Genomic DNA, 13330 nt, shown 5'->3' with positions numbered 1-13330 from the left:
CGACCGTTTGATTCTATTGTAATTGGTTTATTTTTTTTTTGTTTATTGGTTTAGTTTATTGGTAAAATGGTTGTACCGTTTTGTATTTGTAAATAAAAGAGTTATGCCGAAAATTCAATTTTTTGTTACGAAAATGCAGTTCTAGTTTCAACTTTTGTATTTTATTTATAGCAGCGAGTTGTAGCCGCGGCGTGGTTAATGATTTTTGCCGCCAGCTGAAACCGCCGAACCGCTTTTGGTCTTCTTTTTTGGGAAATAAAAGTACTTTCGCAATGAATCGGCGCGACCGAACTACGAGAGTCTCAAATGTAATGTGTTTAGGTTTTCTGAAATTCAATCGTATTTACAAAACATGATTTGGTGATTTTCTAGTTCCAAACCTATCTCTCTAGTTTCGTCTATTTAAATAATCAAAAAATGTGATAATCATGCACATTTTTGGAAACTAAAAGTTGTCCCAATAATAATAATGTTATGCAAAAAAAAACGCACGAGGCTGGTCAGGGATGGCGTGTCGCTGCATGGACTCATTAAACTATCTCTCGTCTTAATCTCTCATGCGCTAAGTTCAAAATACATGCGGACGCTAGTTCAACCCACATGCCAGTCGTCGGACTCGCCGAGTGTCAGTAAAATGCACGACTGATGCGATATTAATGATGGTGCTACTACATAATACGATACAAACCGGTTACGTCCGTTCACATAAAAATTGTCGTCGTCTAATTCGTCGTCCATGACAGCAACTCGTCATCCGAAACACAGAGAAACTCAGAAAGGGAAGGGAGAGAGAGTACCTAGCATTTGAATTTTGGCATTGCGATTTCGAGTCGAGTTAGGTTCGAGTTACGAGCGCGGTTCGAGAAGCGAGCGAGTGCCCGCCGATCGTGATTTACGCGTTCGACTGCGGTGCCGCGGATCGCCACGGGAGAACCCTGCCGTTCCCCGAAATAGAGGGGGAAGAGGTGGGGTAGGGGGGGGCGGGGGGCACACTTCCCCACTTCCCCCTCGCGCCCGCACTCCCCGCACCCGCGCACTCCCGCCCTCATCTTATCACACATTCAACTTTTCGTACCTAGAACTTGCGAAAAACTTTTCCCAAGCCGCTCCGTGGCGGAGTCGCGTGGAAAGCTTCCATTTAAATTGAAATGAATGTTTTTTCATTTAAACTTGAGTCGAGATTAAATTATTCCTGAGGTAGACTAGAAGAAGAATAAAACCGGCCAAGTGCGACTTGGACTCGTCCAGCAATAACATTTATTTTGTTTTTCATTTATTTTTATATTTCAGTTGATTTAAAATGAAAGTTAAATTAGGGTTTAAATTTTTTTTTTATACATAAAATACCTGTATAGGTATTTCATAATTATTACAATCTAGCCTAACTAAGACTTATAGGTAATTTAACGTTCACTTAATCTGCTAAGTAGAGTTTACCATTTATGACGTATAAAAAAACTACTTGCTAGATCTCGTTGAAATCAATTTTTAACCGACTTCCAAAAAGGAGGAGGTTATATTATGTTTGGCTGTGGATATATATTTTTTATTTGTTCGTTGGTAGTTTTTATAGTAATGTACATCATATATTTTTTTAGACTTATCATGCACCTACTTGGGGTAAATTTCTACCCCACTCGCATAATAACTGCTATATTTTTTTTTCTGCTGAAAGTCCATTTAATTCCTTTTAAGTATTCTCTGTAAAGCGCACCTTTTGAAGGGTAGTGGACTAATATTAGGTGAAAAGTAATCCGTTTGAGCTGTGCAGACCTATGGGGTAAGTTCTTACCCCACGATGTTCAATACGTATGTAGTTTTTTTACTATCCTAAAAATTCGTTTTGTCTATATTTATATAACTGAGGCCATATGAGTATTCTTTATCTAACAAATTAGTTGCTAACATTCTAAAAGACGAAGCTTTTGAAGAAGAACAAGATTTATGGCATTCCATTGCACAATTTTAGAACACGCACCATCATAACGCCGAAATTACGAAACTGACACTGAAACGTAGCTGCAAACTGGTAAAAGTATGAAAAATAGAAGAATTACATAGAATTGAATGTTTCTAATGTCTGGAAGAAAAGTGTTTTTTTTTTTTGAGAAAATTTTGCAATATTTTTGATGCAGAAAAGTAGTTGACATTGTTTTTCTGTTTATTTCATTACAATATTTTTTCTGAAATTTTTATTACTCATCCTGCATGAAACAACTCAAATATATTTAAGAAAGTCAAGCTATACCGTTTTTTGTTATAATTAGGAATTTTGTAAAAGCCAAATGTAAAAATGGTTAAACAGTTGCTTATTTCCTTATTCCTTCCTATAACTGGAATTATAAAGATAATATTTTAATAAGCAATTTTTTTTTGTTTATTTAAAAGCATTTTAATGTCCTAGTCTATTGTTAAATGATTATAAATATAGTACTTTTCTATAAGTTTTTATTTGGGGTAAAAATTTACCCCACGATGTTACTTATGTAACAAAAAATCACCATGTTTCTTGAGGATTAGAAAAAAATGATTACAGAAACCTCAATATGATTTTTAATGACCTATCCATAGATACCCCACACGCATCTAGGTAAGATGAAAAAAAAATTAAGGTGTACCATTTTATGACGTATAAAAAAACTACTTGCTAGATCTCGTTCAAACCAATTTTCGTTGGTAGTTTTTATAGTAATCAGTTCACAGACTACATGTAGGTGCTTACCAAGTTTCAATAGTATAGCTCTTATAGTTTCGTAGAAAAGTGGCTGTGACATACGGACGGACAGACAGACAGACATGACGAATCTATAAGGGTTCCGTTTTTAGGCATTTGGCTACGGAACCCCAAAAAGAGCGAGAAAATTATGAGGTGGGATAGACGAATGTAATAATCTAAATTCTAAGGTTTCAGTATCAGATTTATTTAAATTTATAGTGATTAAAAGTAGACTAAAATAAATGAATTCCATTTGTCCAATATTATTTCTTTGAGTTCTTTTGAAAATAGTTCAATTTAATTTTGGTTTAAAAAAACTTCGACCAATATGGTAGAGCAAAGATTTTCCCACATGTTCCGTGTTCATGATATTCCGTGTATATTCAATAGTTCTGTATAAACATCTATCTGGCAGACGTGCTCGAATATTTCCCGTTTCTGAAACGGATGTATAAAAATATTTTTTTCCGATATTACTTTTTTCAGGTGGTATCTGCCTCTGGCAATATGGAGGCTGCGGTAGCATTCATGCCTACTTAAATTCATACTGCTTTCTTTAAAGGTATAAGATTTATATTGCCAATACGCCAACCATATAATATTTATTTAACTGTATACTACGTAAATAATATAATTAGTTCGTCTGCTACAAGAAAATGAATTTTCTTCCTCGTCAAACATGTCTGAGCACATATTTGATGTGAGCGGTTTCCATTGTTACCACAGCAATCTTATTCACAATATACTCTCATTTCATTTTACTTAGGGCCTGTTTCACCACTTCCTGATAAGGTGCCGGATAGGCTATCCACAACTTATTCGACAGATTATCAATACTCTATCTGGAGTATTGATAATGTTGATAACAAATATGTGCTCACAGATGTTTGACGAGGAAGAAAATTATTTTTTTTATAGCAGACGAACTAAATCTTTATTTTCAAATTAACTTTACGTGACAGATCAAGTAAAGTTAATTTACTCCTGTTTTGAATCTAAATCTAAAGAAAGAATGTCACCTCGACCAAATTAAAGTGCAATAGCCGCTAGGTTTTGAATAGTTAACCGAGAAACAATGATATTTAACAAAGCCTTGGCTTTAACAAGACTGGCAAATGTCGGTTTCAGCTTTTTACATTCAAATCAAAACAGAGTATATATTAAATTTTTTTATTACTAAGTAGGTAGGCAAATTTTTTGCGGCTAATAAAATATATTATGTGCCATTATTTTTGTGGAATGAAACACTGAAAGACTATGTTTTAATTTCATTCATTTGTAGTATATAACAGAAGCGAACAGCCCGAATACTGTGATAGGTATGCCGGGATGGCTTTCATCCAGAGAGCACAAGTTAATTACAATATCAAACGATACCAAAATTCGATTAATGTTATGGAAAAACCCCTTTTAAATTTTGTATAGTCGATAGCTCATGTTGTATAAACTAATTTTATATCAGTACTAGCTCTAAATAATTCTATTATTATAGCTTTCAGGCTTCGCTTGCGTGATATTTGATCTCCTTTTTTCAATCTTACGTAAACTTATAAAAAAAATAAGTGTTTAGTTTTAACGGTCGGGCCAGTGCGTTGCTCTACGAATAATCGTTGAATAATAGTTAACTAGCTGTTTGACCGAGCTTTGCTCGGTATCCGATGAAAATGACATTTCCTAGAAATGATTCCTAGCTAGATCTATTTATCGCCCCCGAAACCCCCTATATACTAAATTTCATGAAAATCGTTGGAGCCGATTCCGAGATTATATTGTCAACTTAACTTTTAAATTGTAAGAGATCAAATAACAAGTTTGAAATATATATATATATATATATATAAATATATATATATATATATATATATATATATATATATATATATATATATATATATATATATATATATATATATATATATTTATAGCTAGGAAGCAAAGCTCGGTCAAATAGCTAGTTTATTTATTAATTCTATTGACAATACATAGTACGCTCTACTCTTTTGTGTAAAAAGAAAAAGAATAAAGTAAACAACAATAGACATGTTGTATACAACATTTTCTATCTATTTTTAATGCGTGCACTGAGTCGAGTCTAGTTTATAAGTTTTTAAATTGATTTTTTTATCTAAAAACTTGAATCTATATTGATATTTCAAACTTGTTATTTGATCTCTTACAATTTAAAAGTTAAGTTGACAATATAATCTCGGAATCGGCTCCAACGATTTTCATGAAATTTAGTATATAGGGGGTTTCGGGGGCGATAAATAGATCTAGCTAGGAATCATTTCTAGGAAATGTCATTTTCATCGGATACCGAGCAAAGCTCGGTCAAACAGCTAGTTAACTATTATTCAACGATTATTCGTAGAGCAACGCACTGGCCCGACCGTTAAAACTAAACACTTATTTTTTTTATAAGTTTACGTAAGATTGAAAAAAGGAGATCAAATATCACGCAAGCGAAGCCTGAAAGCTATAATAATAGAATTATTTAGAGCTAGTACTGATATAAAATTAGTTTATACAACATGAGCTATCGACTATACAAAATTTAAAAGGGGTTTTTCCATAACATTAATCGAATTTTGGTATCGTTTGATATTGTAATTAACTTGTGCTCTCTGGATGAAAGCCATCCCGGCATACCTATCACAGTATTCGGGCTGTTCGCTTCTGTTATATACTACAAATGAATGAAATTAAAACATAGTCTTTCAGTGTTTCATTCCACAAAAATAATGGCACATAATATATTTTATTAGCCGCAAAAAATTTGCCTACCTACTTAGTAATAAAAAAATTTAATATATACTCTGTTTTGATTTGAATGTAAAAAGCTGAAACCGACATTTGCCAGTCTTGTTAAAGCCAAGGCTTTGTTAAATATCATTGTTTCTCGGTTAACTATTCAAAACCTAGCGGCTATTGCACTTTAATTTGGTCGAGGTGACATTCTTTCTTTAGATTTAGATTCAAAACAGGAGTAAATTAACTTTACTTGATCTGTCACGTAAAGTTAATTTGAAAATAAAGATTTAGTTCGTCTGCTATAAAAAAAATAATTTTCTTCCTCGTCAAACATCTGTGAGCACATATTTGTTATCAACATTATCAATACTCCAGATAGAGTATTGATAATCTGTCGAATAAGTTGTGGATAGCCTATCCGGCACCTTATCAGGAAGTGGTGAAACAGGCCCTAAGTAAAATGAAATGAGAGTATATTGTGAATAAGATTGCTGTGGTAACAATGGAAACCGCTCACATCAAATATGTGCTCAGACATGTTTGACGAGGAAGAAAATTCATTTTCTTGTAGCAGACGAACTAATTATATTATTTACGTAGTATACAGTTAAATAAATATTATATGGTTGGCGTATTGGCAATATAAATCTTATACCTTTAAAGAAAGCAGTATGAATTTAAGTAGGCATGAATGCTACCGCAGCCTCCATATTGCCAGAGGCAGATACCACCTGAAAAAAGTAATATCGGAAAAAAATATTTTTATACATCCGTTTCAGAAACGGGAAATATTCGAGCACGTCTGCCAGATAGATGTTTATACAGAACTATTGAATATACACGGAATATCATGAACACGGAACATGTGGGAAAATCTTTGCTCTACCATATTGGTCGAAGTTTTTTTAAACCAAAATTAAATTGAACTATTTTCAAAAGAACTCAAAGAAATAATATTGGACAAATGGAATTCATTTATTTTAGTCTACTTTTAATCACTATAAATTTAAATAAATCTGATACTGAAACCTTAGAATTTAGATTATTACATTCGTCTATCCCACCTCATAATTTTCTCGCTCTTTTTGGGGTTCCGTAGCCAAATGCCTAAAAACGGAACCCTTATAGATTCGTCATGTCTGTCTGTCTGTCCGTCCGTATGTCACAGCCACTTTTCTACGAAACTATAAGAGCTATACTATTGAAACTTGGTAAGCACCTACATGTAGTCTGTGAACTGATTACTATAAAAACTACCAACGAAAATTGGTTTGAACGAGATCTAGCAAGTAGTTTTTTTATACGTCATAAAATGGTACACCTTAATTTTTTTTTCATCTTACCTAGATGCGTGTGGGGTATCTATGGATAGGTCATTAAAAATCATATTGAGGTTTCTGTAATCATTTTTTTCTAATCCTCAAGAAACATGGTGATTTTTTGTTACATAAGTAACATCGTGGGGTAAATTTTTACCCCAAATAAAAACTTATAGAAAAGTACTATATTTATAATCATTTAACAATAGACTAGGACATTAAAATGCTTTTAAATAAACAAAAAAAAATTGCTTATTAAAATATTATCTTTATAATTCCAGTTATAGGAAGGAATAAGGAAATAAGCAACTGTTTAACCATTTTTACATTTGGCTTTTACAAAATTCCTAATTATAACAAAAAACGGTATAGCTTGACTTTCTTAAATATATTTGAGTTGTTTCATGCAGGATGAGTAATAAAAATTTCAGAAAAAATATGGTAATGAAATAAACAGAAAAACAATGTCAACTACTTTTCTGCATCAAAAATATTGCAAAATTTTCTCAAAAAAAAAAAACACTTTTCTTCCAGACATTAGAAACATTCAATTCTATGTAATTCTTCTATTTTTCATACTTTTACCAGTTTGCAGCTACGTTTCAGTGTCAGTTTCGTAATTTCGGCGTTATGATGGTGCGTGTTCTAAAATTGTGCAATGGAATGCCATAAATCTTGTTCTTCTTCAAAAGCTTCGTCTTTTAGAATGTTAGCAACTAATTTGTTAGATAAAGAATACTCATATGGCCTCAGTTATATAAATATAGACAAAACGAATTTTTAGGATAGTAAAAAAACTACATACGTATTGAACATCGTGGGGTAAGAAATATTTGATCTCCTTTTTTCAATCTTACGTAAACTTATAAAAAAAATAAGTGTTTAGTTTTAACGGTCGGGCCAGTGCGTTGCTCTACGAATAATCGTTGAATAATAGTTAACTAGCTGTTTGACCGAGCTTTGCTCGGTATCCGATGAAAATGACATTTCCTAGAAATGATTCCTAGCTAGATCTATTTATCGCCCCCGAAACCCCCTATATACTAAATTTCATGAAAATCGTTGGAGCCGATTCCGAGATTATATTGTCAACTTAACTTTTAAATTGTAAGAGATCAAATAACAAGTTTGAAATATCAATATAGATTCAAGTTTTTAGATAAAAAAATCAATTTAAAAACTTATAAACTAGACTCGACTCAGTGCACGCATTAAAAATAGATAGAAAATGTTGTATACAACATGTCTATTGTTGTTTACTTTATTCTTTTTCTTTTTACACAAAAGAGTAGAGCGTACTATGTATTGTCAATAGAATTAATAAATAAACTAGCTATTTGACCGAGCTTTGCTTCCTAGCTATAAATATATATATATATATATATATATATATATATATATATATATATATATATATATATATATATATATATATATATATATATATATTCTTCTTTTGCCAAAATGGCAAAAGACCTTTACTCTAATTGATCAATTTAAATCCTCACCAGATCAAAGCTAATGATGATAAATAAAATCACTGTATTACTAAACGGCTGATCAAACAACCATATACACATTATTATTTTGGACTCAAAGCTCATAGCAATAAGATTAAATATCGCATACGTCACCACCGTTCATAGAATAAAAAGCAGTCAGATAGTCAATATGGACCTGGTAAGTATACAGTATACACACGGGAGAAGGCTGTTTGAGTTGGTTAACGAAATGTTTGTCCAGCTAAAACCGATGTGGAATGTAACTGGAGAATTTAAACGAGTCTTCATTTAATTACCTAACTACTTAATGAAGATTTAATTAAAATATTTATGTTGACTTAAATTATGTAAAAGACACAGTAAGAAAGGCTTAACAAAACTAAGTGATAATAGTTTAGGATGTTTAGAGTTAACTATGAATGTGGCAGCGCTGAAAGAGTTGCTAGTCTAGATTACAGTGGTAATGATCTTGAAATGTATGTATAAAGTATGATTTTCAAACGACACAGGCCAACTTTTATAGACGTCGCATTTTGATCACCTTGATTATCGGTCAACCACTCAATTCAAAAATGAAACTAGTTATCGACCACTATAGTCATAGAGGTAAACAAACCGTATGGCTGCGGCCTGTTTGTACTGTACCTTATTACAATATGGCTACAAATTCAATGAATTTTAAGGAATCTCTAATCATACACCTTCTATCATTTTCATAGAAAACAGAAACTATAAGAACTTCTGTATTTCAATAAATTATTATGAAAATGGAAGCTTGAGCAGATTGCAGTATATTTTTAATACCAGCTGCCAGCAGCTCCCAACGAGCGAGTATCGTGACTATCGTCCAATAATTGTGTTAAATTCCGATCAGTGCCCCTACCGGATAGATACGGAACTAAATTTTATTATTTTAGTGCAATATTTTTGAAACGTAATTTAGCCAGCCTCACTACGTGGTCAACGTAGAAGAGCTGTATAAATTAAACATTAATTGATTATTATTATTGACCAATACAAGCAATTAAGAGCATGCAGTGATATTTTGTTAACCGGCTACAAAAAAGGAAGGCGTTTCTCAATTCGATCATATATAAGCTTTTTCTATGTCTGTTCGCAGATAACTTCGTCGTTTATGAATCGATTTTGATGATTCCTTAATTTTTGGAAAGAATACATTTTAAAGGTGGTCCCGTGATACGGAAATACTGTATAAGGTCGTTTTTTTTTTTGTTAAAATTATCTATGTTTGCCCAGGGGCAAACTAACGACTATCGACGTTGATCAGGATCAACGTCGATAGTTTGAAAAATCAGCGTCGCTTATGCTAAGTGAGAAGCAATTTGGCAAAACACTCTATATTGTTACTTATTTTAAGTTCCTCTATTTGTATTTTTACCATACTAATATTTATCTATTTTCTATTTTCATATTCTGCAGGTTAAAGGCAGCTTCGAGGTGAATGAAGTTGCGCTTTACGTCTAGAAAACAAATTATAGTTTAAACATTATGCGGCTTCTTGACGTCAGCCCATGATACAGCAACAAGCGGCTATGAACGTGTATTCCCCCCGCATATTGGTATAACTCTACCCTTGATCGACGAAGATTTTGCATTACAGCTTCGCAATTATGCTGTCAAACATGGTTATGCATCATGGCCCAATCAAATTATTAAAAGAACACCAAAAACGTAGGCGCAATACAAAATTAATAACGTTGTAATAGGAACAAGTAATCAAGAAATAAAGGGTCGAAAATTAAATTTTACAAACGTTCCATCGCGTCAGGGCTTATGCCCTAATTATTTCAATAGAGCGTGGGCAAAACGAACTCATTTACCTGACCTATATGCAATAATTAATGTTGAGTTTGTATATTTTGAGATTTTTTGTGTGCTCGAAAAACAGCCTTACCGTTTAATGAACTAATTAATACTTAGTTAATCACTGTTGCATATTTGGCACAAACGCTTTAAGCAGTAATTTCCAAAGTGGTCCGGTTGAACCCCGAGAGTCCATGCGAGACTCGATGTTGAACCCCGAGAGTCCATGCGGGACCACAATCGTAAACGTAATCGTCCATGAATATAATTGTTTGTCTGCAGTAAAGAACTAAAATGGTGGCTGATTTCTCTTGTCAGAAAGCATAGACAGATTATTTGTTAAGAAGCAAAGCAACTAGTTACTTAAAATAATAAAAAAATCATAGAATAGTAGGTACTGCAGGTCCACCGATCTATCTAAATTTTGACGTCTACGATACAAAGAATTTTGAAAACCTCTGCTTTAAACTATCAAAAATTCAAGCATTTTTATTTAAAGCCCATATTTTCCTATAAATTGAAAAATTTGGAGGCGATTTTTTTATTGTAGAGCACTTTGCTTTCTACGTTCGAATTAAAAAATGCATGTGTACGTGAATTTATGCATAAAAATATGCTAATTTTAGTTGAGAGCTTTTCCATATTTTGCTAATACGTATATTAATAATAATACTCCTCCGAAACAGCTTTACTGATTTTAACCATATGTTATATGCATATTCAGTGGGTCTGAGAATCGGCTACTGGGTACTTTTTATTTTGATAAGTGCATTTGTTGAATAAATAATAGTAAATTATTACAACTCGAGACTGACGGTGACCATTGTTTGTGCGATGAGATAGCGATGGACGTTGCCATGGTGACATACATTTTAAGTCACTTCAATAAACCTCTCCTCCTCTCGCCGACCTCTGTGGCTCAGTTGGTGGGCTGTTGGTAGCTCAAGCCGGGGGTCATGGGTTTGAAACCCGCCGACATAACAAAAAGTTTTCAAAGTTCCTGGGTCATGGATGTGTATTAAATTTGTGTATGATATAATAAAAATCTAAAATATATGTATGGTATAAAAGTATTAAATATATTTCCGTTGTCTGGTACCTGTAACACAAGTCCTTCAGGTACTTACCACGGGGCCAGACTGACGTGATGTGAAACGTCCATAGATATTAATATTATAATAAAATAATATAGGCGAAATACTTTGTATGGCAAAACAACGTTGCCGGGACAGCTAGTAAAATTATCATCTTGTATTTAAATACAATCCACAATAATATATGTAATTGATTGTACTGTTGGTTCCTGGTGGAAATTCATGTTGAATACTAATAAAACACTATTTTTCGTGCACTTTTTCCACTATATTCAGAAATAATTATAAATATTAACAAATTACACTACCGGTTTCGAAATAAATCATCTTCAGGTGTACTTAAATATGTTGTGATTTTTTCTTTAACTTAAATTTTAAACTTTTGTACAGTACCAGTAATTCAGCCGTGATGGCGATATAATATATGTAATTGATTGTACTGTTGGTTCTTGGTGGAAATTCATGTTGAATACTAAAAAAATAGTGTTTTATTAGTAATCCACAATAAAAACAAAATATTAACATGATGATAAAATATTATAATATTAAATAATACATTTTCGTAGCTTTTATAATCTTAATATATATATTTCTTGTGTGCGTGTGTATGTGACTGAACTCCTCCTAAACGACTGGACCAATTTTGATGAAATTTTTTGTGTGTGTTCGTGGAGATTCGAGAATGGTTTAGATTTACAGTTTGGTCTACTGGAAAATGTTTTTTCAATTAATTTCTTATTTATAAGGAGTTGTTGATTTTGGAATGTTTTACATTAGATCCGGCGGACGGCGCTATCATCGCATTCAATATTATTCTATTTCAATTTTAGTTTGTCCTGACAGATGGTGCTACGATTAATTTGAAAAAAAAATTATTATTCAATTCATGTGCTGATTAAAATATTAAATAAATAACACATAGGCTACAATTTTAACCGACTTTCAAAATGGGGGAGGTGTTATGTTCGTTTTCTTATATTCAACGATTACTCCGCCGTTTGTTAACCGATTTTCAAAATTTTTCTTTTGGTATATAGGGTATCATCCCAATTTGGTATTATATTCAGAAAAGTGGTGATCTGATGAAGGATCCATAAGTAATCGAGGGAACTCCTCAAAACTTATAGGGAAACATATGGTGACTTCGGTTTCGTGAGAAGTATTCTAAGCATATGCTACTAACAAGTAAGATTTTGCACCGAGATATACCTGGTATACCGTGGTTCGGAAGGTGCTGAGAGAACTCCTGATTCTTTATAGATACAAGTTTGGGAGTTTCGGCGTTGTTTTAAGAACAGAAAGCATATGCTACTATGCAAATTACATTCTTCATCATCATCATCATCATCATCATCACTACCATATTATACCATTTCATAGTCTTTTAGATCGAGACTCGAGTTTGTCAAGCGATAATTAAAAAAAATCTATATCTACCTAATATTATAAACCTGAAGAGTATGTTTGCTTGAACGCGTCAATCTCAGAAACTACAGGTCCGATTTAAAAACTTATCTCAGTGTTAGATAGATCATTTATCGAGTAAGACTCATCATTTATCGAGAAGGTTATATTATATTATTACTCTAAGACTAATACGACAGAAGAAACTCAGGAAAATGTGGGAAAAACGGGGGAAATATTTTTTATGGGAAAATGTACCTACGGATTCTGTAAAAATTCTAATTTATGCGGGCGAAGCCGCGCGGGACATCTAGTATTATATAAGTATACGTCGTAGCGGGCGCTACGCTCGTGCTACGAAGCGTAGCAAATTACGTAGCACTTGAGGAAAAGAAATGAAACGAGACTAGAGAGTCAACACTCCACACTGAATTCAAAGTTTTTCTTTGTATGTTTGTTTGATATTTTACGTTCAATATGCTGTGTTCAATATGTTGTAACTATATGCTGGAAAATCTAGTTTTAGTAAATTAATGAAAACAATATTATTAAAAGAAATAATTTTTAGGATGTAAAAAAACGTTAAAAAAATACAGAGAATATTCTACTAATATTTTTTATCACAATCAAACATACGTAGATAATATTACAATCAACATTCTCAAATAAAAATATTTCCCATCAAAACTTCGCAGACTTGCGGAAAAAAAAAGGGTAAAA

The 13330-nt window shown here is 32.6% G+C and overlaps 1 protein-coding gene across 11 annotated transcripts in view; it reads right to left on the bottom strand.

Annotated features, from left to right (window-relative positions):
- Nucleotides 1-13330, bottom strand: part of LOC121739358 (potassium channel subfamily T member 2) — a 168525-nt gene that overhangs the window by 135132 nt on the left and 20063 nt on the right. Inside the window, exon 1 of one of the 11 annotated variants that reach the window (XM_042131781.1) lies at nucleotides 689-890. The exons of 9 other annotated variants lie outside the window; for them this stretch is intronic. In XM_042131781.1, the coding sequence (XP_041987715.1) occupies nucleotides 689-738 (50 nt within the window). In that variant the 5' untranslated portion in view covers nucleotides 739-890. Of the gene's footprint in view, nucleotides 1-688; nucleotides 891-13330 lie in introns of those variants that run through there. One more of the 11 variants, XM_042131779.1, reaches the window with a different exon arrangement.

This window comes from Aricia agestis, chromosome Z (genome assembly GCF_905147365.1).
Source record: "Aricia agestis chromosome Z, ilAriAges1.1, whole genome shotgun sequence".
In the NCBI taxonomy this organism is placed as follows: domain Eukaryota; kingdom Metazoa; phylum Arthropoda; class Insecta; order Lepidoptera; family Lycaenidae; genus Aricia; species Aricia agestis.
This window is presented reverse-complemented; position numbering and strand designations above follow the sequence as displayed.